The 22,683-nt window shown below is 36.2% G+C and overlaps 2 protein-coding genes across 2 annotated transcripts; one reads left to right on the forward strand and one right to left on the reverse strand.

Moving 5' to 3' along the window:
• Window positions 1-314: 314 nt before the first annotated feature.
• On the reverse strand, window positions 315-15,999 carry LOC121318092 (V-type proton ATPase 116 kDa subunit a-like). Its single transcript, XM_041254365.1, has 22 exons — window positions 15,855-15,999; window positions 15,283-15,431; window positions 13,336-13,466; window positions 12,546-12,624; window positions 11,921-12,021; window positions 11,072-11,197; window positions 10,564-10,652; window positions 9,732-9,858; window positions 9,247-9,329; window positions 8,900-8,993; window positions 8,126-8,338; window positions 7,344-7,494; window positions 6,756-6,895; window positions 6,201-6,358; window positions 5,670-5,763; window positions 5,107-5,225; window positions 4,269-4,482; window positions 3,887-3,994; window positions 3,360-3,458; window positions 2,361-2,478; window positions 1,783-1,954; window positions 315-1,371 (listed from the first exon to the last, which is right to left on the reverse strand). The coding sequence occupies exons 1-22, from the start codon at window positions 15,884-15,886 to the stop codon at window positions 1,275-1,277; spliced, it is 2,694 nt and encodes an 897-aa protein (XP_041110299.1). The 5' UTR covers window positions 15,887-15,999; the 3' UTR covers window positions 315-1,274.
• Window positions 16,000-17,155: 1,156 nt separating this feature from the next.
• LOC121318093 (transmembrane protein 213-like) lies at window positions 17,156-20,399 on the forward strand. Its single transcript, XM_041254366.1, has 3 exons — window positions 17,156-17,295; window positions 18,212-18,274; window positions 18,987-20,399. The coding sequence occupies exons 1-3, from the start codon at window positions 17,229-17,231 to the stop codon at window positions 19,160-19,162; spliced, it is 306 nt and encodes a 101-aa protein (XP_041110300.1). The 5' UTR covers window positions 17,156-17,228; the 3' UTR covers window positions 19,163-20,399.
• The last annotated feature ends 2,284 nt before the right edge of the window (window positions 20,400-22,683 follow it).

Genomic DNA, 22,683 nt, shown 5'->3' on the forward strand with positions numbered 1-22,683 from the left:
ATTTGCAGAACTTGTTCATTTTACAAGCGAAGTACAGGAATAGGGCTACATGAAAGACATTACATTAAATACAATATACTTTTTGCTGTGCCTTTTGTTGGCAAACAATTCGTTTTTTTGTACTGTAGTGCTTCACCATTCAACACTCCATCTGTTTATTAAACTGACTGCAAAAGCGATTAGCCAGTAACCTATGTAAACTGTACAAAATATATTGTATTTTATTTCTTTATGAACATTAGTAATTTCTTATATAATCTGTATATAAAAAACAAACAACTGAATGAAAAAATGATAAGTCAAGATGTGTTTTCTTTTGTTTTATTTCTTATTTTCCTGACAAGTTCTTTTCAGTCTATATGATTAAATGGAATAAAACCAGGTGCAGCAGAAAAGGAGTTCTTCTCTCTGAACCAACACCCTCCTAGTCTTTCTAGATGTTAAACAGACGCCCTGTGTACTCTGTTGACAGTATATCTCATTGAGATCTTTTGAATAAAAACAAAGGATGCCAAATCCCCTGTGGCTAAGGCATTAGGCTTTAGTTTCTGAATCTTTGTTAAAAAAGAACAGGGCAGACTTGAAAAACAACACTGAGTTGGTTACTTTATCAACCCTGCTTTAATAGCTTTGATTATATATAATATATATATATGAGAGAGAGAGGTTTATGCACAGCCAAATTATCAAGTTTCCAAATGCTTTGTAAAACAATATTCAGAATTGTGCTAAACAAATGAATAGAAGGTATTATCCAGTGATAATACACATCATTCCAAGACTTTATTTCGATTTTATTTTATTCTTTTCTATACAAATTTCACAATAAAACTAGCTGGGCGAAGATATTGTTATTTCCATGTATTGCATGGAAGCAAGGTTGAACTGAATCTCTTTCCTTTCAGGGTGTATGAGGAAGTGTTGAGCTGAAGTTCCTTGTATGCCAGCAGTATTCTGTTTTGCATAACAAATTGACTTGTGATTTATTAAAATACCTTCCAGTGTATATATTGTTTTACTGTATGTAACAACACTTTAAAATGAAGGAAAAAGCATCAGTACAAATCATTTGAATTAAAGAAATTACAGCATATGCATCAATGAATTTAAGTTAAGACCTTTAGGGAGGTTGGATTCAAAACTATAGGAAAACAAAACAGACAATAAACTGTTAGCAACAGTAGCCATTCCTTACTTGACGAACATGGCCTTGATTTAGGATTTGAAACAAAATAGCATTTTTTAAATATTAGTTTTGTTTTCAAATAAAATGGCTATGCATCTTCAGTAAATCCAGACAAGATGGCTTCAAAACTGAAGGGAGTAAACTTGTGGCCTGTTCCTGTGTAGAATTTGTTCTGAAACTCCACCCTTGGTAATAAAAATAAAACAAACATTGAGAATTATAACATATGAAAGATTTGCATTAAGAAAATAACATGACAGTACACCAGGGTTTTCAAAACCTTTATAAAAGATCAACTTCATAAATGAATGATGCTGCACTCTGGCAAAAACAGCTTTCTGTACTCTTCAATGTATTGTTTTACATATAAATGATGTGTAAAATTGTATGCTGTAAGACACTGCGACCAGATTGCGATTGTATGATTTAGGGTTATTTACATGCAGGTTTTGTGTAATTAAAAAATGAAACATGCTTATTTTTTTCACCACACTGACTGACTTTATAAATCACATCATAAATCAACCAATAACTATTAAGGATTTGTTCAACCAATATTTTTTTTTTATTTTTTTAAAGTGGTTCAATTTACGTACCAGTGTAGACGCAGGGCATGGAGGAAAGCAGAGAGTCCTTCCATGACCAGGAGAATAGCAATGGTTAAAACGGCAAACGCAGCAAAGATGATCAGCACCCCAATCAGCCCCCCCCAGCTGGAGCTGCAGAGTCCTATGTGCATCACCATAGTCCACAGCACTTCAGATAATTCTAGGGAGGAAGAAGCAGTGAATATGCAGACGATAAACCGGAGAAAGAAGAGCGAGAGCACAGAGAATGCTCTTTCTTTAAAAACCTTTCTACATACAGGCAAGCCACCGCATTATGGAAACATGTTACTCAAACAATTGTTGTCCACTAAATAACATGGATCTGTGGCCAATACTGTAATACACAAAACTAAATAAGAAATTAGGTACAGTATAAATTGAATACAGAACAGTATGAAAATACTCTGTGGTTTCATAGAACCAGAAATGTGTTTTTAGAATGTAATCATCTACACTGTGGTCTCAAACGCTTGTAACATACAACTATAAACTATGTCTTCTACTAGGTAGTTTAGTATCACAGATGGCTGGTTGAATTCACTGGAAAACTTGTGCTGATAACTCACGTGCATGCGCCAAGCTAAGAGCCCAGAGACGCAGGTAAGAGGCTGTATTGGAGATGCAGCCCAAGCAGTACTCTATGGTGTGGATGGCTTGGTGCACAAAGATGTCTCCAAAGTTAAACTAAAAATAGACACCCTCGTTACAACTCTGTCTTTTAATTAAGAAACAAAAAAAGTTACACAGTGTTGCATTGTATATGGTTTATTAATGTATGGGGGCTCCAGTTAGTGATTTCTGAAAAAATGTTAAACAATTTCAATGGTATAAATCTAGCAAGATTGCAGCTAGTAGCAGATACAATGCTGTTCTGAGTAATTCTTTGCTAGTTTTAGAGTGTTGTATTCCTTTAAGTACATTTCCATTTGCCATTGCATGTGTAGGTAGAAAAATAGTGCCCCAACATAGGCCAAATACGTGTTTAACATTGCAAACTATTAATACAAATCATCTACCTTAGCATACTGTGGTGTACTGCAAGGTGAACGTGTAGAACACTGTAGCAAAGCCAAGTGAAAATATTGTGTTTGGTTTGTTTGTTTTTTTTTTGCACACCAAGATATGCTGCAAAATATGTCACATCTTATGTACAAGGGGGTTGTGTTCTCAGATACCCTGGTGTACTGCCCTGACTCAAATTGAAAAGAAATGGATTCCAATCTACCGTAGGGTTAGTTATGTAGAGTAATGACTGCATTTCTGTTTGTTTATGTGTGTGTGTGTGTGTGTGTGTGTGTGCATCGTGAAGAAACATTAAGAACATAAGAACATAAGAAAGTTTACAAACGAGAGGAGGCCATTCAGTCTATCTTGCTCATTTGGTTGTTAGTAGCTTATTGATCCCAGAAGCTCATCATGCAGCTTCTTGAAGGATCCTAGGGTGTCAGCTTCAACAACATTACTCTGGAGTTGGTTCCAGACCCTCACAATTCTCTGTGTATAAAGGGGAGAAGTACAGGTGTGGAAAAGTACAGAGCAGTTAGAAGAAGTAAGGAGAAATCTACCTCATCAGCATGCTCATCATGCCCACCATCGTGGTCAGAGTGGCTTGAGGGGTCTGGCTGAAGGACGTCCACCTCAATCTCTTCTGGGCCACTGGCTCTCTGGTTAGAACGATACAGTATACAGGTAAAAGCAACAACCTTACAGAAATATTCTAAAAAACACAACTGGAATACTTTTAAGAATACTTTAATGGAATACTTTTAAGATGATTAATTGCTTAGCAGAACTATGAGAAGAATACAGTATTACCAGAAACCGAAAATAATGAATCTGAAAAATTAACAGCACACTGGCCCATGTGTGGCACCATGGTGCTGTAATGAACTTCCAGGGTTATTTGGTTCATGCCATTCATATATTAAATAATGAAAATGTTACTACAGTGGTACTGTTCTAGTAATGGTCCATACCTTTGCTGCTCTTGTCCTTAATATAATTTGGCAGACACTTCCTCTAATTATTATAGTAAAGAAGCATGTTTGACAAACACCATTTGAGATATCAAAATAAAATATGATTTGCTCACCGTGCGCTGTGATTTAAGGTGACTGGCACGCAGAACAAAAGGTTTAATCAGCAGCATCCATGGCACAGCAACCAGGGCGAGAATGACCAAGAAACTCTGAACCGCTTGCTAAAATGCAGAAGAATATTTTTCGTTATGCACACACTATCTGCCCAGTATTACAATCACTAATCATAAATGGTACATGTATTTTTATTTATATACATTTCACCTCTCAAAAAAGTTTCTAGATCAAAACATACTGTACTGTATTTTGTTGTCTTCATTTTACTATAGTGATTTAGTCCCAAAGAGCGGTTGAATATACATTACTATGGTATTTTTTTCAGTAGTTTTAAAGGGGAAGATTTTATGGCAGTCTAGCTACAGACTGATGGCGTACCTGATATGTGTACAAAGGTCCATTAGTGGGGTCGTTGTAATTAAACATGAACATGTTGATGAAGTGGATGAGGATACTGGGAGCTTGATGAGAGGTGTGAACGTCATAGGCACACCACTTGAAGATGATCATGAAGACCAGATAGCCAAACAAGCAGGTGAGGAAAAGCATCTCAGGGATGAACTGCAGGACGATGTTGATCCTCTTAAAGTAGCTGTGGTAGAAAGATAACCAAGGTGACCCACAAACTGTATCCAATTTTCTAACAACCTAAAAACAGTGATTCCAATGCAGCATGCTGCACTGCTTAAGCCTCGGTGCTTCAGTTATAACAGAAGGAAGTTTCACTGCGCTGCAACTGTATGTTTACAGGGGTCTAGCAGCTAATAATTCTTAATGATAACTGATCCTCCTGTAGGACCCAAATATTAGAAACACCTGTCCTAATACTGTCACTAGGGAAGCAGGGCACCATGACAGCCAGTGCTCACTACTCAGAGGCTGAAATTGTCAGAAGCTGGCCCATTGAGTTGCCTCTGCTGTCACCTGTCCTCACGACAACCCATTGACCATAGAACAATTAAAGGCAACATTTACTCAAATCAGCAACATTAGCGTGAGCACATACAACACAATTTGAATAAGCTGATGGCAGGTGTTTGAATGCTGAAACATATCAAACTCCAACCAAAAGCGATGTAAATGAAAATTAAAGTTAATTGAATAACCCTCTATTAACACATGTTACAATACACAGTACATTCTGTGCTCTGTATTAGGTTTGGATTTGTTTTTGAGCTGCAGTCCCCTCGACTTGTTATTGTAAATGTTAACTTACAGGTGATTCAAAAGGCTTAAAATGACTCCAAACATCATCTGGGCAATACCAAGAACAACAGACATCTTCATTTTGTAGGAGTTCAGGAAAGTTAGCTTGTTCGTAGCAATGTTCCATATCTTAAAACAAGAGCACAAATAAATAAATGAAGCACTTGGGGCAAGAGAACGTAACCTAATATTGTTTCATTAAAACTGAGATAATGGTAAAATCAACAGCATGCTATCCCATTTCGCCCTCTGGTGGCCATTGTCAGATTGCACCAGGAGGTACTAGTATTGCAAAGGGGTTGGCAGTTAAACTATCTCTCTTAGCAACTAGCTAAGATGTGAATTAAATGTCAATTCAGCACCAAGTGTCAAAATGCTGTGGGGCATGCTTATGCCAAAGGTTTTTTTTCTCTAATAAAACAAAAAAAACACATTTTTAAATCGTAAGAGTTTACCTTACTGAATAAACAAATTGAGGAATGCTGGTTGATGTAACAGCCCTGGATTTCAAGCTCAGATACGGTACGGTGGACCTCCTTTAAATCCTGTATTACAAACACTGTACTGTCTTACCGGATCAATGCCAAAGGGATAAGGATTCCCTGAGTAGACTCCTGGTACTGCTGGGTCAAGCTGCAGTAAAATATTGTCTTCTAGGACATGATCACTGCAAAACATAAACCAAACACATGCTCATCTTTATAGAACACAATGTGGGGTAATTACTTTGCAGAGGAAGCAGAAGCATATCTACTACTTCGACGTGACTTTAAGCATTACCTCGAAACTGAAACGAGCTGCTACAGTGTCACACAAAAATATAAGATGTGATGTGAACAAAATGGCAATCTTTAAAGAGCGAAAAAGCCACATATGACTTTTCTTTTGTATAACATTTTCTTCTAAATGATTCTAAACACAAAGTAATATTTAATATTTTGAGTAAAGATTCTGGAGTTTCATTTGTTAAATTAGACCCTATTGTATGTGTGAAGAAAGCCAAAACTTAAACTTATTTCAGTAAAATAATAAAACCTGAAAACCAGAAACCTGCAAATAATAATAATAAAAATAAGATAAGAATAATTACTGTTCGTGTCTTACTTCCAGTTTTTATGCAGAAACATTGGTTTAACATGCCAGGAAGACCCAAAGATGTTGAAGGACTTGGCAAAGCAATCGTTGTAGATGAAGCCAGTATAAATGGAGAAAATGCCCATTAACAGAATAAGATAACGTCCGCCAAAGAAGGTGTCCCAAATCTAAACAAGAACACATGATAAAGAAGTACAAATAATTACTGGAATGGATAGTGCTACTTACAGCTTCATAAGTCTACATAAATCTTTTTAAGAACTGTTCTTTAGAGTACAAATAATAAAACGTGATTGAACACTTCAGAAGCATCACAGAATGTATATTACTTCTGAACTACCATACTATAATCCAGTGGTACTCAACTCTGGCCCTCAAGATTCATTCCAGTCCTAGTTTATTCCAACCAGGTCCTAAATTAGTTAATTGCCTCATAACAGCTTAATTTAACTACATTAGAACATGCTTGGAGTAAAAACCAGGACTGGAATGGATCTCAAGGGCCAGAGTTGATTTCTACTGCTATAATCCCTTGTCCTTTGTGGAAAAGTGAATCTGTCTCACCTCATTGCTGCCCTTATTTTTCTTCAGAGCCGTCTCATTGAAGACCATCCATACAGCAAAGCTTAACATGACAGCCCCATGTCCACAGTCCCCAAACATCACCGCAAACAGAAAGGGGAATGTTATTATGGTATATGGAGCTGTAAAGAATGTAGAAATAATGCTGCTAATAACCAACAGGAAAGGAAAACCTATGCAGTTCAATACCAAGTCTATCTAACCAAGGGAACCCACCTGCAACTGTACCTCTTTGCAAGATGTAGACAATGCTTGCATTTAATCATATCCCGAGCCATTATTTATTAATGTATGCTTAATCTATAACTCCAGTTAATGTTTGCTTAAATTACGTTTACAATTGGAATAATATATGGGTCAGAATTTGTTATCACACAATAATGTATGTGCTGAGCTGGTTTTTGGACAGCTAAATGGAGCGTGTCAAATGCGGTGCATACCTCAACTGCATACCAAAAAATGTTTTGTCCTGACTGAAATCAGCATGCATATGATTTAAGAGTTCTGTGGAATTCCAAGTGTGCACATATCAGTAAACCAGACCCTCTCAGGCCAGTAAGCTGTGCTGACCTGGATTCATTTCTCTGTAGGTCCCAACACCGTAGGCGTCCACAATGTTCTGAAACCCGGCTGTAAACCGATTGGTTCTGTTAAAGGTGGGTGGCTCCATCTTGGAGTTTATTACTGTCACAATAGGGGCGACTGTTGAACCTGTCTGTTCCTGAGAAACACAATTTTCTTAATATGAAAAAACAAAACAAAAAAAGTATCTTCATTCTGTTTAACTCACATTAAAGCAACTTGGTAACTGCAGCTAACACAATAATTCAATTTGCACTTCCATTAGCTGCATGGGTCTCAGGCGAGCAGTTTCAATAGAAACACATGCTACAGCACATGCATTTTAATTAAAACAAACTGTAATATGTGGAACTACTTTAGGTTAAAGGAAGCACTCAGTTCATATGCCTTATCTGTTTGCACTTTCACTTCCTGGGTAATTTTATCTCTTTTATTTTTTGTCTTCTGGGTGAAATCATGTCAGCCAATAGGGGAAGCAGCTGACTGGTTATTGACTGGAAAGAAGCCAGTGGAAGGGTGGGGGCAATTTCACTCTCCGGGTGAAATCATCCAGAAAGTATGTCAGTCAGAATACATGAAATAAAAATACTGTTTGCTATAAACCTGTTTGTTTCAAAACAGCGCATTTGACACCTATGTAATGAATGCATGTTCATGGCAAATTGTAGCTCTTAGCTACAATTACTTTAAATAAGAAAAGTATTTTTTGTTTTTTTTTAGAGTAACATTACTATTCACAGCATGTGACGAGGCCAGTCCTCTGTGCTCACCATTCCCTGATGGAGTGCCTGTTTGATTGTATCCATGTCTGTGACCGGGCACCATGTTTCAGCAATCAGGCACTGCTGGGTCACATCAATGTTGCACATGTTCAAGATATGATAGATGGCCTTCATTTTTTGCACTTTAATTTTCCAATTCTGAAGGTTTCTGGCTGCTTCCTGGAGCACTCTCTTTCGGTGTTCCTCAGCTTGGTTAAGGACCTTAAATCAATACAGTACCATTTATTTACATATATGTCCATTCATTTAAATACTGCTTTTTTTTACATTTGCCTGGCTATTTCATGATATTTGTCATGACTATTATATATATATATGAGAGAGAGTATTTTAACATGATTTAAATGGAATGAGAAAGGCTGTTTTGTGCCGGCACATGGGATTCTCCAGACAAGCTCAAAGCAAAGTGAACCCAGATAGTTAAAAAATGATAGTAACTCAATTGTGGAGCAACTGAACCCAGAACCTAGACATTACTTAATCCTAAACACATCAGTGTTCATTAAATATGAGCAGCAATGCCACATAATGGATTGTAATCCTACACTTCAGTACACAATGCTTTGCCTAGTGGCTTCATTGCAAACTGGAGGATATTTACACTTTCCACTATAGCTAGAATAGCTTTCTGACGTAAATTCACAGACGTAAGTCAAGATACTTGCATTTACCTAATACTGTATTTGTACTTGCATATTTGAGCACACAGATTTGCATTTGGAATACTGTGATAATAACCACAGTGTTTAACACCAAACCCACTATGTTTATATCCTCCAGGCGGGTGTTCACTCCTGTAACCGTCTCACGTCGCTCAGCTGCGTTCTCTGGGCATGGGTAGACTGAGGCTCGGAACCTGGAAGAGGAATATACTGTAAATGAGCATTTCACATAGAGGTGTAATATAATGAACACCATTTGAAGCAGTTTAACATCATTATTACGCTTTACCTTGCACTAATCTGATTGTGATGCTGACATATTGCTTGATTCTCACTTAACTGGTATTGTTAAAACATGTCATACTGGTGTTTGGTAGTTCAATTACTGTATTTATCAGCATCTTTTCATACTGCTGAGGATATATATTTTGTTTTAACCCAGCTTACCCATCACAAATTTTCTTAATTTTAAGCTTCAGTTGCTCCCCTTGAAAGTATATGATGAAGGCATTTTTCTTTACTTCCTCTTTCTAAAAATAAAATCAATAATATCAATTAAATAATATAATAATAATACGTACACATATTTATACTATACTGTATATACTGATTAAGCAGATGGCTTACAAGATGCCACCATATGCCCATATATGCCCAGAAAGGAATATGAATGGAGAAATGTCATATAGGTACGACAGTGGATACCATCTTCGCGATAAAATATATATATATATATATATAATCTATATATATATTATATATATATCTATATAATATTTATATTATATAAAACTCAACCTGCAAAAAAAACCTATTGAAAATATAATTTAAAAAGTATGCAGGCATGTTTGTTATTTTGAGTAAAGGTGCTAACGGTTAGACAAAGCAAAATAATACATAAAACAAAAAAAAATTAAAAATCTATTCCTCACTCTAGCATGATCTTTAACCTCAATGTCCATATCACTCTGCTTCACATAGACATTCCCTCTACAGGCCCTCCACAGCAGCCGCTCGAAGGACGCCATCTTCTCCCTCCATATCACTCCAGTAATAAACCTGCACAATAACAACAGCAACTCATGAAGATCTCAACAGTGTGACTGTACAGAGGTTTAAAAAAAAAAACTGCTCTGTAATTTTGCAGTTTTCTCATGTACATGTAATTATATCTCCAGTGCATTTTTCTTATTTGATTTTGTCCTGGCACTCCCTTGTACTACTGCTCTCCAATGCTCCCTCCAATTGCATGTCAGGGACTCCGTAGTTGTTTGGTGTGATAGCCGAGGCGCCACTCTCCAGTTGTGGACAGATGTTGAGGATTGTCAAAGGAGTTAATCATTACAGAAAGCACTGGCTCAGTGTATTGTATCAGCTAAAGTGCATAGTACTGCTGTTACTAGTCACTGTATCATTTACTTTATTAAGATGCCTAGTCAGCCTGTCACCCATTTCACTCAATAGGAACAAAATTATGCCTAGTAATGAATCAAATATAAATTTGGGTTCTGACTCAACCCTCATATTTCCTCTTTCTAAGTTTGGGAGCTTTACTAGCTAGAATCAACAACAACACTACCAAACTTTAGAATTAAAATGTGTCAGAAATCTTACCTTACAGAAAATAGCATACAACATTACTGTAGGCTTTCAGATTCCTAACTAATAATAATAATAATAATAATAATAATAATAATAATATAATAATAATAATAATAATAATAATAATATATATAAGAAATCATTTTCGTATGTTTGCCATACCCAAGTTTTCCAGTAGCTGCAGGTGCACCATGCAATTCCAACAAAGCATTGGTGTCTTCATTAAGCTCGTCAGGTAAATTTACCTCTTTCTAAATTAACAGATCAATAAAAAAAACATCTTATAAAATCCAGGCAAAAAGCGATTTATATTTCAAAATTAAAATAAATACTGGCATGGAAATAAGCATAGCAGTTTCCCCTTTCCAGGTTTTATTATGTGTAATTAGCCACATGTATATGTAACAAGCTCAGATGTGTCTTACTAAAAACCAGGAATGGATTAAACTGCTCTGGAATGGGAGTCTTATTTCCATCCCTGAAATAACACTAAAATAACCTTATATGTGGATCTAACTGTTATTTCAGAAACACATTCTGTAAACATTGTAATGTTTATATTAGGAACATTTGCACTGGAATTGTTTTTTAACCATTGTTATCATTGGAACAAACTTTGTGAGTTCTTTCAGATGCGTACTCATTATCTCCAGCTAGATCTCCCGTGTACCTCAAAGAACTCCTGAGTTTTCTTGAGCAAGTGTTTGAGTTCGGTCAGCTCCAGGAAGTCATTTTTTAGGGTCTGATGATTTCGATTTGTCTCTAGCAGTTCACATTCCAGCTTCTCCAAAACGGCCTGCAAGTTATGAAGCAGACTGGTAATAGGAAATCTGCTCATGCATGCCGCATACTGTTATGGCTTATTTCTTTAGTCGGTAACTAAGGTTACAGTTTGGAGTAAAGGGGTAACAGTTCCACCCCAAGAAAATCCACTAAATGACTCTTCCTTACAGAAGCACTGGAATAAATTACAAGCCCTCTAAGACAATTACATACTGAAGATGAATCCTGCACTTTGGCTAATAGGGTATATAGTACTTTATCTAAATGACGTATATATGCGGTTGAACGATCTGAGTGCAGCTTTGACTCAGGCGTATCTTCAGTTAACAATGCTTGCTGGTGCTTATACAGTAGATTGCAGAATTCTATCCCACTGTACAGTTGAGTGATGCTTATTGCTTTTATAATTTAGAGTGTACACTCTATCTGATGCTAATAATAAAAATACTGTAAACCACAATGTATCCATGGTCAGTTTTTCTTAACTATTTCCAACTAAGAATTTAGACAGCATTCATTTTAGCTACTGTGTAGAACACAGGACAGCACAATTATCAATCATTTAAGTTTGCAATCAAAAAGGAAGGAGAATATGTATCTTAGTGGCAAACTAATCAAAGGGAATTCAGCACAGCACATTTGTTGAAGTGTGGCAAACCATAAAACAGAAAAGTAGACTACTGTTATCCAGTAGTCATTCATCCCTAAAGGAATGTAGTGCAATGGGGTTCTTTACCTCCAATTCGATTGACTCCCGTGGGAGGGGAGCCTTGGGGGGATCCTCTTCAGAGTCCTGGGTCACAATCTGTTCCCCCTCGATCTCCTTTTCCAAGAACCCTGTTGACAAACATTACAACAGTTACTTAGCAAAGAGCACAGTATGTCGTAGTCTACAAGTCAAAAACAGAACCACAGCACACATATCAGAGGTATGCATTACTTGGAAATAGCCAAGTGTTTTCCACTGCAAATCATAGTCAGAGCTGAAATCACTGCATAGGAATCATTCCATATTGGTCAAACTCAGGTGGACCAAGAAGTGACGCTCAACTTTTGGGAAGCCCTTGAAATAAGCTTTAGTTTAACATCAAAATTGTTTTTCTAGGTCACAAAGACAAATTAGATCAAATAATCAAAATAGTCTTTTTTTTACCATCTGCATACAATTTCTCAGCTCTTCTTTTGAACACAGAACCTAGCCTTGAACCATTTTCTATATCACAAGTGGTTAATGTATCATGAATAGCAAATGGAGGAAGAACCCCCCTGGGATCTGGATCACTTGAGCTGACAGGACCCATATACTGCTCTTCTTTCATATTGATACTAAAACATCTAACAAAAATAGATACACTGCTTACTGAGAATTCGTTCCATAGATTCACATCTTCTCACTTCATTGACATATTTTCGCTGGAAGGCATTCACATTCATGTTCAGCTTGAAAACAAAATTATAATTTGAAACACATATTGTAGCAAAAAAATAAATACAATAACATAATTTTTTGATACATATTATATATATATATATAGATATATATATATATTCTATATATATATATATATATATATAAATTTGTATATAGTAATTGCCGTATTACGTAATAAATAAATTCATCTTCAAGTGTTAAAACGTACATGATGTTAATAAATTTTCTTTCAAGTCAGTTAAACGTTTCCTTTGACAAAGTCCTTCAGAAGTGTAACGTCACAGGTGAAGGATCCAAATTGGACCGACAATTACTTCCTGTTACAATTAAAACAGGGGTTAAAACAGCTGGCTGGTTAATGAAAGGAAAGATGGTGTTGAATGGGTGGGGACAATTTCATTCTGCAGCTGAAATGATAAAGGAAGTGCAAGACCACTTGAAAGTAAGGCTTGCAATTAGAGAATTGTTTTACCTTGTATAGTACCCGAAAATACATTTGCTGTTGCATGTTTTTCTTTCAAAACTGCACATGTAGCAAATGGAAGTTATTTATGGATTTACAGTAAAATTGACAACAATGGACTATATATAGACTACTGCAAGGATGTTGGTTCTGATCATTGGTATAGTACAAAAGAGCCCTTTTTAATTATCTATCTAAATGTCCAAGTACAGTATTTAGATCAATTAAATAATTTCCACGACCTTTAACTACTTACATCCCTGAACTGGACCAGGCCGAGCTCTCCTAACTCAGCAATGCAGCAGTATGCAGCCTCCACCTGGAGAAAGATCTGTGTCAGACACATCTCCTCACTTCGAAACAACGACCCTTGTGCCATGGTGTACCCTGTGGAAAATTAGGAGAATATATACTTTGCTGATCATATGTGCGAAGGTACAATTCATACACAAGGAAAGCCTTTATTAATTATGGGCACAAAGGAACAGCTACAGTAATGTGCTTGTACCTGCTGGCAATGCTTTGTCACCAACATGCACCTGTGTATTTAGCTTCATAAAATGCCCATTGTGGACTTTAAAAAGTAAGTAGTTTGGGATGTAATGTTTAACAGCTTTTTTTTAACATGCACTTTGCTATTAAATTGTGTTTGCAATCTTCTTAGTGGTTCTGGGTTATGTTGCTCCCTTATTGAGTTTTTTTTCTTCTTTTTTTGTAGAGTAATAAAAAAAAGTTATTTGCCATGCGCATGTGTTTGTTATATAGCTCTTAGATGTGCAGTTTTGAAAGAAACACATTACAGCAAATGTGCATTTTAATTTTAAAACATGATATGTGATACTACACAAGGTTAAAGAAATTTCTGTTTGCAAGCCATGCTTTTAGACTGGGTCATTTCACTTGGAGAGGGAAATAGATCCCATGCCTTCATTGACTATTTATTCTTATCAATAACCATTCAGCTGGTACGACTGTTGATTGACAGTAACATGCTTTGACCCAAGAAGTCACTGCTTGGGGTGGGATGACCAAGGAAGTAAAGCAGAAGTAGGCTTCCTAGAAGACAAGTAAACTCTTTAACCCAATGTAGGACCAGAGACTCCTCCTTAAAAACTGCACATTTCAGACTTACCTAGCTAATGGATGTGTAAAATGGGTACAGTTTATGGAATTGTTTTGTTAGCTACAATTACTTTAAGTATTGTAATTACAAATTCATGAATGTAAAGGATTTAAAAGTTACTGCTTTTTAAACTTAACATCAATTATTCATAAACAGGGAAAGCGTTTTCATGAAAGGTTGAGTATATCTTAATGTGTTGGTTACATAGTCATTCAATATGAATTAAATAATCTAGTTGAAAAAACATGCAGTAGTTTACTTGTAATTACAGTGTTATTAAAGAAACTTAAAATACGTATTGGGTATTATGTATAGAATGTATATAAAAATGTAAATGTCACAGATAAACTGTTATATAATTATATAATAATTCTGTTGAATTGGTGCTGGAGAAGTTTAATTGGCTTGAAGGACCATTTCGTGTTGATCTTCTAGGTGTCCCTATCCCAATAAGAAAGATCATCCACAAAAGAAAACCTGCATGGAAGTCATGGAGGTTTTTAATACTGTTCATTATTTAGAATTATCACAGACCTCATTTTGTAAACTTTTTATGCCTCAATTTTAAACCGCCTCACACATAAAAGACAAAAATTGCAATGCATTTCATCAGAGTATTTAAAATCTCCCTTCTTTTGGAAAATGTGATTTTCCAAAAGAAGTATCTAGGGCTTTGTTGCTGTAGTTACTGTTCAGCTTCTATTCAGCTTTATTCACAGCACAAAGATTACTATATAACACATAACACATATTAACACATTCTGAGAAATGTTCAAATGGTTTAAAATTTTTTAAATAAGACTTTTTTTAAAATTACCTGCTAACATAAAATAAGCATTCTTCTGTGTCATGAACAGTTTAAATCTCTTTGTTTTCAATGTCTTGTAAATGAGTTAGCCTATGATACCAGCTCTCCCTTTTTGCCTAGTTTATCCGTAACTTCTAAATGTGTAATCAGAACACGAAGTGTTGATGGCAAGAAGACAAACGTCTGACACTGAAAAAGGTACTAGCCCAAACATTTGTTCACTTGACTTAGTTTCTTGAAGTTGTACCTCAATTAGTACAATGATCTCTTACCTTGGTGTCCCGTGTCCTGTGATTTTAAATGAGGAACTTGGTGCAGGAAACCTGTGGATCCTCTCAGTGAAGTAGTACAGTTACAGTGTAGACTGACATCCACCAAGATGGTGATATCTTTAAGGTGTATTGCCCTGGTTGGTTTGTGGCTGAATGATAAACAAGACCCTTTTAACTTCTATCTAGTGATACCTGGATCCAGCACACTCATTCACGTTCGAGCAACCTGCTGTTGCTGGCTGACTGGAAATGTTTGTGTTCTAAACAAGGGAAAATGGCAAACAAGCCATGCATGCCCACTTCAAAAGCATGCTATTACAGTCAACATATAATTATTTCAACTAAGTAATGAAAAACTAGATTAGAACTGGAGTGAGATATCTGCAAAGCATTTACCACAGTCTTTAACTCATATTATTATTTTGTTATTTATTATAAATGAGAAAATTGCCAGTTAATGTTACAAAATGAGAATTTGAAAGTCCTTGAGAGGCCTAAAACTATGGCTCTATTCACAAAAGTTTAAGTATGGTGTCTTTGCATTATTATTGATCGTTGTTATATTCCCTTACCTGCATGAAAAGTGGTCCCCAGCTCCCTCCATTTCAGCTGTATGGTTGGTATTGAGGAAACTGCGACCTTCATTAGTTGGCCTTATTAAATAGTAATGACTTTTTAAAACCCTATTTAGATGGATTTGGTTGTCTTACATACATGTTGGTGTCATTCTTGCTGTTAACATACAGTAACAGTACAAAGAGCTTGATAGGTGTGTTTTGCTTGTTTTTTTTTTCTTTGCCACCTTATCACTTCCCATATCTATACAAACAACATACAACAACCTCTTACGTCATGTCACCTTCAAATACCCCTCAAACCCTTGTTTAGTAAACTCTGATATCTTGATACATTTGACATTCAAGATATTATTTTGTAACATGTTTAGGCTAGTGCAGTTTGCCCTGAGGTCATTTTGGAAGCTAGCTTTTACCAAATATGACTGCCTCATATAATTATGTTACATGAAAACAATTAATAGTAATATTAGCTGTAATATAAGTACTTTTTAAAGGGATTATTCATGCATCAAAGTTTCTGAGCCTTTAAAAAAAGATATTGCCTCCTAAGGGGTTTATCCAAGTGCAATCATTTTGGAAAAAGTATAACAAGGCTTCATGTTTTTTCAACGTGTTTTGTTTCAGATAGCAATTAAATTAGCTAAATTGAAAATTAGTGAACAAATTCAAATTGTATATATTCGCCGATGCAATTAAACAGTGATCATCATTAGCCTTGGAAGATAACTAGATGAAATTATGACTTTTGTTCTTGAACCATCTTTAATAATGTTCTCTCATAGCATATTAAAAGAAAGAAAAAACAAACTATTTGTGGGATAAATTACAACCCCGGTGGCAATCGTTTTCCACTGTGTCACGCGTCTCAAAATAAAGAGTACACTCTGAAGATTTGGAAATAAGGACATTTATGATATTGATGGCATATCAATGGCATCCCGAAAAACAGGCAGCTGCACATTTCCACATCCAAGGGGGTAGTAATCATTGAAGAATGACCACGAATTACTTCCAGAACAATTTTAACCCTATCACGCTTGGTCGCTGCTGTCTTGGTAGCCCTTAGTGGCTTAGTGTTATGGAGTGTTTTTCTATTATTTCTTTTTACCCAAGTTTTCGAAACGACTCAAACATGAATTTATGAACAGTAACATTTATATAAGTGCAGATAAGACACAGTATGCAATATGACACTAGCTTATGTATGCCCTTGTGTCTGTTTGTTCCTATGTAATCGGGTTGTAAGGTTATGAGCAGTGGGTGGAGTTACCTGGTCACTGGTACTGTCTAAGAGGGACTGAAGATCTGCTGCTGCAGCTCTTGCTTTAAGACAGAGTTTCCAAACTTCAGTACTATCAATAGAACACCATGAGGAACATTGCGATCGCTGTTGCATTCACATTGGTGTCTTTCACTGTGATCAGCCATGTTACAGGTAAGGCCTTTCTAATAGCTTACACATTTGAGTAAAAAGCCAGTACTGAAGTACATGGTTATTACTTGTGTTTTGAAGATGTTTATTATAAGTCAAATTAAACTTGATATTCATAAAACAGTTTAAGATTTTTTTTTTTAAATAACTCCAGTTATACAGTTGCATTGTAAAATGGAACCTCTATATCTAATTTAAAAAAAAACATGGCAATAAAAAAAATTATACTTTAAAAATAAAAAGTGGGTACAAGACCTTATTGTGTATCTAGGGCTTTGTTGCTGTAGTTACTGCTCTTTCCTTAAGTACTGGCTAATAATAGTTTATAGGTGTATATATTTATTTTACTTTTATTTCAGTGAACAAACAAACCCTTTTCTTTTTAAACATACTGCATGTTCATAGTTGGCAACATAGTTACTAGTCATAAAAGTGTGATGAAAACATGTACTAAATGCTGCATTTATTAGTAGTGTATCAGAAACCAGGTGGATAATTAAACGTTTTAGCAATTTCCAACATTTCCAACCTTGCCTGTTTGACTGTATGCCAATTGAGCCACATAGTTCCCCTCAGGCCACCATGCAAATGAGATGTTTTATGTCAGAGGTTTTTCTGGTGACACTAATTTGACTAGCAGTGATGGATTTGTAACCAGCATAACTACATACAATATTTATTCTACCACATAAGGCAATTTCCTAAAAGAAAGTGAAGAGCAATGCCCTAATGTGTATGTGTCTCTTTAGTGTGGTCTTCTATGGGAAAGCAAGTAAAATGGCACATTTGCTCCTATTTGAATAGCATTACCGTTTAGTACTACAGGCGTGCTGTTATATTTTCTCCAGTAACTACTGGGTGTCCTTTTGGATTTGCTCTAATCTGGTTTGATTAATAGACAGTACTTGCCTTGTTGCAGGATCTGAAAGCACAATCTCTAACTCCACAAACCATGGCAGTAGCATTTCCTCAGAGTGTTCAGGTAAGTGATAAAATAAAGGATGAAGTTTTTCTTTTTTTTCTGGAACCCTTAAAACATGTCAAGGGCATTGCTTGTTCCTAATTTAAAAACATTAATTGAATTGCTGAGATGAAAAACTGCATGAGTGCAATTTTAGCTGTGTTCATTTTAACCATGTATCTGGTTCTAAGAGAGCTCCTGTTTGTCTATACTGTATGTCTGCTGGATAACTGCCTCCACTACACCTACAGAAATGTAAACATGATTCATATGGTGCATCCAACCTTTTTGGTTAAATGAGCCATCCCAAATAAGATGCCCCTTATAAAGTATCATTTAATTAGGTCTAAATTTTAAATAAAGGAGATAAGCAATCAACTCCCCTAGTTTCACTTTTCAGAGAAACCTCTTTTCCCAACTGGGAGGTGATTTTTCGTTTAACTCTTAAAGGGGCAGTACTGAAATACTGAACATTACACCAATGCATGGCTTAATTCTTGTTGTGCTTCTAAAACATGTTCAAACACTTACACAGCATAATTTATTTTTGCTTTCTGACACGCATACTGTATGGTTCTTTGTCTAAATGCTTCAATCAGCAGTTTGAGTTTCCGTTCACAAAATATGTGTATATTTCATTGTAGTGTGAAGATCTTGATGCAATCTTTGCATTAATGTTAAACAGTGAATACAATATAGCAGTAATGTACTTCTCCTTTGCCCCCACAATCAGACGTCATGGCAGCCTGCAGTATGGCTGCAAAGTGCTGCCAGATGGGAGTGACTGACTATGGCTGGACAGCTGCAGCAGTGGGCTGGGGCCTCTGGTTCCTCACTCTCATCCTGCTCTGTGCCAACAAGCTCAGTAAAATGGGAGTCGACGAACAGAAAAAGTACATGCGAGCCTGAGGACTAGGGCCGGAAACCAGAAATGAAACAGTTTTACTGACTATGACTTTCCTATAAGCTCAACTGTAACTTTCACTATTAACCTTCAAGTGTCCTCAGACACCAGCATAAAAAAGTCACCTGGTAACTGTATTATGTTCCCAAAGGTATTACACTCCAACCTTTATTAGCTTCAGTGACTCTTTCATTCATTTAGTTGTACTTTTATTTTCTCATACAGTTTTTGAAGCTACAACACTGTAGGGAATCCTTCACCTCTATAGTGGTTTGCACTTATTAATGTCCCCCATGTATTTATTTCCAGTTAGAACCTTGGTGAGTGATAGACACTCCTCTGAATGGGACTGTAGTGATGTGGGTAGTCTCCTGTCACATGCTAGGTAGCATAGGCTGGGGGGATGTCCTCCCATGTACAAAACGAGTGCCAGCTTCAACTACGTAAATAGTTTTCTGTTTGGTAGGGTTAAAATCCCAATACCTGCCATGAGAATGGTCTCACCGATTCCTTCCATTCTTGCCGTGTGAGAATGTGCCCGGAGTTGAGGAAACTTGAAACCTCATTGGTTTGCCAGTTGGTCAGTGAGTTATGCTCTTTAGTTAATTACAGTCCACCTGCGTAGTACAGTACATGTGAGTAAAGCTGGGTGTGTTGTGTAATGTGCTTTTATAGACGTCCTAAACTGGGCAGGGTAGTTCTTGTTTGTTTGTAAATTGTAAAGCCTGTGTTTGTTTTATTTAATTGATGGTTTTACTAAAAAATAAAATTGCCTAAAAATTGTTTCATTTCTAATATTGGTATGTGTTATTCCTGCCTGACCATCAGCCAACCTATCACAGGGACACTATGTTAATTGCAGAGTCGGGGAAACTTCTTGCGAACAGTCTGGAACTGCTCTTCAGTTCTAGACATATGTAATGCACTCTAGATCAGCCAGTGTCTTTATATTAGTAAGCACCAGCAATATCTAGGGCTCAGCAGTTTACTCTGCCAGAAAAACAAAACTTGATCCAATGTTGGAGATCACTAGACGGCGCTTGCTCTTACTTCTATAAAGACATTAGCTGATCTAGCCTGTGTTACCTGTATCTATGGCATGCCACAAGAACTGAAGAGCACTGTAGCCCCTTATCTGAAATTAAAGCACCTTAACACAGGCTCATCAAAAAAATAGTATTAAATAAGAACTCAGAAGGATTGCATAGATAAAAAAAAAAAGGTAAGGATGACTTTTCCTAACACAATGCTAGTTTGTGAAAGAATAATGAATAATAAAAAAAAAATGGGTGCCTCTGGGTCAAAATGAAAAGAATGTCTGAAAAGAAAGGTAAAGGATTTGTGTGAACATGTTTTCAAGGCCTTGTCTCTGCTGCACATTAAAGGGGAAAACATATAACTCTGGTAGCATCCTGCCTTAGTTGCTCAGAGCATTGAATGAAAGAGATTCTATTGGATTATTAGCAGAGGAACGGTGGTAAAATAAGCTGTTGTGGGAATATCTTTACTGAAATAGCTGAAGTGCCTAGCCTTCATTTTTTCTCTACCTGCAAGTTGTCTAATGGTGTTGAGTCTACACATTATTGCTGGAAGATTGAGAGTTCAATGCTTAGGGCATGCAAGAGTTTCTACCTGGGGAAAACAGGATCGATTTCCTTTAAATAAAAAAAAGTGAATTTCAAATGTAGAAAACAATGGAAAACCTCCTGCAAACAAGCAACACAGGCACACAAACACACACTGAGAAATACAGCTAGCAACATGTTTTTATTTTACAAGAATGGAGATACTGTATGAGGAGTCGACACTGTAAAGACCAAACATGGAAGCACATACTGATAAAATATGGAGGTTACAGTCTTTTAAGATGTCCTCTTTGTGAAAAAGTGTCAGTGTACAGCAGAATACAAAAATAGCTTTAAAAGCACAAGGAATTACTTTGCTATTAAAAGCAAAATGAGTTCCAAAGAACAGAGCCTGTCAAGAGTAAGGCAGCAGCCAGGTTCTGAGTTAGTGGTGTATGAGCAGTGCTACTTTTCTGTGTAATCTGTAGGGCTGTGGTGACATCTAGGCAACAAACAAAACATTCCAAATTCAAATTGAGGTCAGCGGATTATTTACCTAACTTTGTCTAGTAGTACCTAAATAAATAAACAATGTATCATTAGGACAGAGAGAGTTGTTACTTGCCTTACATAAAATACCATTGAGATAACACCAGTATATTACCCTGAAGAAGCTACACCAGAGTCAAAAGCTGACCATAGTATTATCAGAAACAGCCACAAAATGGTACAAAAATATTACAATTATACTGGAATTATCAGTGTCAACCCTCATCCTAATCCGACCTAACTCTAACCCTACCCTAATCATAACCCTAAACCGACCTAACCCTAACCTTAACTTTAACCCAAACCCTAATCCAAAACCCTAACCCTAATTCTAACCCTAACCCCTAAGCCTAAACCCAATTCTAAAACTAAACCCTAACCCTAACCCTAAACCTAACCTAAATGAAAATGAAGGTGTTTTCTGGTGGTACTGCCTGAACTCGCTAGTGTTATTGTTTTAAGTACTGTATACATTGTAAGGCCGGACATGGTATTCCATTGACTTCTACAGTTTATAATTGCAACCTCTTTTTTTTTTTGCTTGAGATTTTGCTTGTTGACCAGCACAGCCCTTCCAAGCACTGTGTGCTTTAACTATTCCAAGCAGAAGACACAAGTGAAAATCTTTTTTTTTTTTTTTTTTCAAAACCAGGACACATATTCACATGTTTACTGTAGTACTGTACATCTACATTTCCATGTCAGACCTTGTCATTCTAAATGCAACAGTGATGTAAAAAATGTTAAAAGTGAAGACGGGCAAATACCATATGAAAGGAAGCTATATACAGAGTGTTTTTGGAAATAAGGTATTGTTTTAGTAGACTTTTAATGTTAGGTAACCAATACACACAACAGTCAGAAACAGACTGTGCATTTTTGATTTACTACTGTAATTCAGTAGTATAATTTAGAATGAATGTGTTGCTGCATACTGTACATAAACACAATAGAAGGTATTTTAAAGCATTTGAATTGTGACTTGATTCTTGAAGTAGATTACAAGCTGGTACATGACTTATGTAATTCCTGCATGAATGCAGTCTGTATAGGCAACTGCTTGCCTTTGCAGGTACAGTATCCATGTAAAAAAATGTTTGAAATGTTAAGCAGAGGAAGAGGACATTATCAAAGAGTCACTTAACCTTCAGAGCTTATCGTTTTAAATACTGTATGGCTCCGTGTTTGACAGGATGTGTGCATTTTATACAGATTTTTGTGCACTTTTCCTTCATATTACCCTGTTTGTGTTACACCCATATTTGTAACTGTATTCTATAATATTCAGATGTTGACTATGATATAATAAATTAATGCAACGTCAAGGTGTATATTGTACTCCACTATACTGGTAATTCAATGTATCTTTGTGCTACACAGTGTTCATTTGCCATGTGTTTTGCTCTTACCAT

The sequence above is a fragment of the Polyodon spathula genome, chromosome 7 (genome assembly GCF_017654505.1).
Source record: "Polyodon spathula isolate WHYD16114869_AA chromosome 7, ASM1765450v1, whole genome shotgun sequence".
NCBI lineage: Eukaryota > Metazoa > Chordata > Actinopteri > Acipenseriformes > Polyodontidae > Polyodon > Polyodon spathula.

Excerpts from the sequence above, each read along its gene's own strand:
- LOC121318092 (XM_041254365.1), bottom strand. The coding sequence starts at position 15,886 with ATGGAGGGAGCTGGGGACCACTTTTCATGCAG. Across the intron at positions 8,339-8,899 it reads GCCTGGAGGATATAAACATA|GTCCTTAACCAAGCTGAGGA; the intron begins GTGGGTTTGGTG and ends TATTGATTTAAG. Across the intron at positions 1,955-2,360 it reads TCTTAGCTTGGCGCATGCAC|AATTATCTGAAGTGCTGTGG; the intron begins GTGAGTTATCAG and ends CTTCCTCCCTAG.
- LOC121318093 (XM_041254366.1), top strand. The coding sequence starts at position 17,229 with ATGAGGAACATTGCGATCGCTGTTGCATTCACATTGGTGTCTTTCACT. Across the intron at positions 17,296-18,211 it reads TGTGATCAGCCATGTTACAG|GATCTGAAAGCACAATCTCT; the intron begins GTAAGGCCTTTC and ends GCCTTGTTGCAG. Across the intron at positions 18,275-18,986 it reads CATTTCCTCAGAGTGTTCAG|ACGTCATGGCAGCCTGCAGT; the intron begins GTAAGTGATAAA and ends CCCCACAATCAG.